Here is a 2,500-nt window from a genome sequence, read left to right as displayed (position 1 = left end):
CGAGTTCGAAATCGAGACGAGCAACGGCATCCGGCGCTCCGAAACCGGCAGCCAGACTGGCCCGGAAAGCCAGACCATCAAAGGAGTCATCTCGTGAGTACGGCGTTCACCTTCACTCAAAGTATAGGAAATATACGTGTAAAGGTACTTTTGTTTGGTGCGCGGAATCATGATGGCAATGGCGAGCGCTTCTGTTCAGGTTTTGGTGTTAAGGTGTTCTAACCTTTGATAATGAATCACGCTGACAATTTTCTCCAACCCTGAATAAATCTTAAATCCTCCGTGTTGTAGCTTCACGCTTCCCGACGGAACTCCGTTCGAGATGACGTTCGTGGCCGACGAGAGAGGCTTCCGCCCGCAGAGCAGCATGCTACCCGTGGCGCCACCGATGCCGGCGCACTCCCTCCGTCAGCTGCGCCTCGCTGCCCTTGACTCCGACGAGGACAAGTGATTGAGGCGACGACCCTGTGGCGCCATTCCGTCTGCGTGACACCTGACGACCTTTCTACGCCAGTCTATTTATTACCATGAAAGTCTTCCACTGAACAACGTTTAATATTTCTTTTTAACGCTACCTTTTACTTTTTAGTGTATGTCAGTTGCCATGAGGTCTCCCTCGTCCGTCTATTTATTGTAAATAAAGTGTACTCATGAACGTTAGCGTTTGAATATGCTTCATACGCTCTCACACACACACACACACACACACACACACACACACACACACACACACACACACACACACACACACACACACACACACACATACGCGCAAACACACACACACGCACACACACACACACACACACACACACACACACACACACACACACACACACACATATATATATATATACACATAAATATGTATATATATATTTTATATACGAGGTATATGTGTATATATGTATATACATACACATACTCATACACATATACATTTACTTACATATGTATATGTATATATATACATACAAATATATATACATACTTTATCTATCTCTCTATATATGTATATACTCATATGTACATATATGGATATACATATGCATTTATATATACATATATACATATATATATATATATATATATATATATATATATATATATATATATATATATGCATGTGTATATATACATATACATATATATATATATATATATATATATATATATATATATATATATATATATATACACACAAACACACACATATATATGTAGATTATATATATATGTATATACACATATATACACACTTATATATACATATATATGTATATATATTCATGCACACACACATACATATGCATGTATATGCGTGTTTCTGTGTGATTATTGATACAAAATACTAAAGGTCTTTAAAAAATGAGGTACTATACATACGAGTAAAAGACAATATCAACAGTACAAGTTTCACAAAAAGAAAATAAAACAATTTTTTTCGTTAATTACTTTATATTAGTATATATTGACAAACTGACACAAATATATTTAGTGATCGACTTTGGTTGAGAGAGAGAGAAAGAGAGAAATACATACATATATATATATATATATATATATATATATATATAGAGAGAGAGAGAGAGAGAGAGAGAGAGAGAGAGAGAGAGAAAGAGAGAGAGAGAAAGAGAGAGAGAGTTTGTTTAGTTTTGATTCCATTTGTAACAATGGATATTCTTGGTGTGACATACTGTCTGTTTCATTTTGCTTCTAAACTATCCCCTGTGTGCAAGGAATGGCCGGGGTTACCATCCACTGGCGGCGAGGGATTTGAACGCAGGTCAGCAAGATTGCTAGACGAGAACGCTACCGCTGCACCACACAGCACACAAAAGAGAGTGAGAGAGAAAGAGAGAGAGAGAGAGAGAGAGAGAGAGAGAGAGAGAGAGAGAGAGAGAGAGAGAGAGAGAGAGAGAGAGAGAGAGAGAGAGAGAGAGAGAGAGAGAGAGAGAGAGAAAGAGAGCGAGAGAGAGAGAGAGAGAGAGAGAGAGAGAGAGAGAGAGAGAGAGCGAGAGAGAGAGAGAGAAAGAGAGAGAGAGAGAGAGAGAGAGAGAGAGAGAGAGAGAGAGAGCGAGAGAAAGAGGAGAGAAAATAGATGACTAAGCAGAGCTCGAGGTATAATGAATCTGGCCACTATTCCCTAATCACCGGCCGGCAGAAGCACCACTGGAAGATGATGAAGGCGACGATGGCTCCGCCGGCGGCCATGAAGCAAGGGCCGACCACGACGAGGGACGTGTTGAAGCCGTGCATCGAGATTACAGTCTGGGCCTGAGGGCCGTCCAGGCCGACGCGCGTGCAGTTGGCTGAGGAGGAAGGGGGTTGGAAACGCGTCATTCGAGGTACTTTATATACATACATACATACTTTCATACATACACACATGCACACATACATACATACATACATACATACATACATACATATATATGTTTAATATATATAAATAAATATACATACATACCGATATATATATGTATATATTAATTTATTT

General features: G+C 39.5%; 2 protein-coding genes across 2 annotated transcripts in view; one reads left to right on the top strand and one right to left on the bottom strand.

Annotated features, from left to right (window-relative positions):
• LOC125044080 (cuticle protein AMP1A-like) overlaps nucleotides 1-655 on the top strand; it is a 1,284-nt gene extending 629 nt beyond the window's left edge. The window contains exons 2-3 of the mRNA XM_047640529.1: nucleotides 1-93; nucleotides 292-655. The exon at nucleotides 1-93 is cut by the window's left edge and continues 107 nt beyond it. Of these exons, the coding sequence (XP_047496485.1) occupies nucleotides 1-93; nucleotides 292-451 (253 nt within the window). The 3' untranslated portion in view covers nucleotides 452-655. The remainder of the gene's footprint in view (nucleotides 94-291) is intronic.
• A 1,332-nt stretch (nucleotides 656-1,987) lies between these two features.
• Nucleotides 1,988-2,500, bottom strand: part of LOC125042977 — a 1,380-nt gene continuing 867 nt past the window's right edge. Inside the window, exon 3 of the mRNA XM_047638846.1 lies at nucleotides 1,988-2,312. Coding sequence (XP_047494802.1) covers nucleotides 2,140-2,312 — 173 coding nt within the window. The 3' untranslated portion in view covers nucleotides 1,988-2,139. The remainder of the gene's footprint in view (nucleotides 2,313-2,500) is intronic.

Source organism: Penaeus chinensis, chromosome 3, assembly GCF_019202785.1.
Source record: "Penaeus chinensis breed Huanghai No. 1 chromosome 3, ASM1920278v2, whole genome shotgun sequence".
In the NCBI taxonomy this organism is placed as follows: domain Eukaryota; kingdom Metazoa; phylum Arthropoda; class Malacostraca; order Decapoda; family Penaeidae; genus Penaeus; species Penaeus chinensis.
The sequence above is the reverse complement of the archived record's forward strand: the minus strand, read 5'-3'. Positions and strand labels throughout refer to the sequence as shown.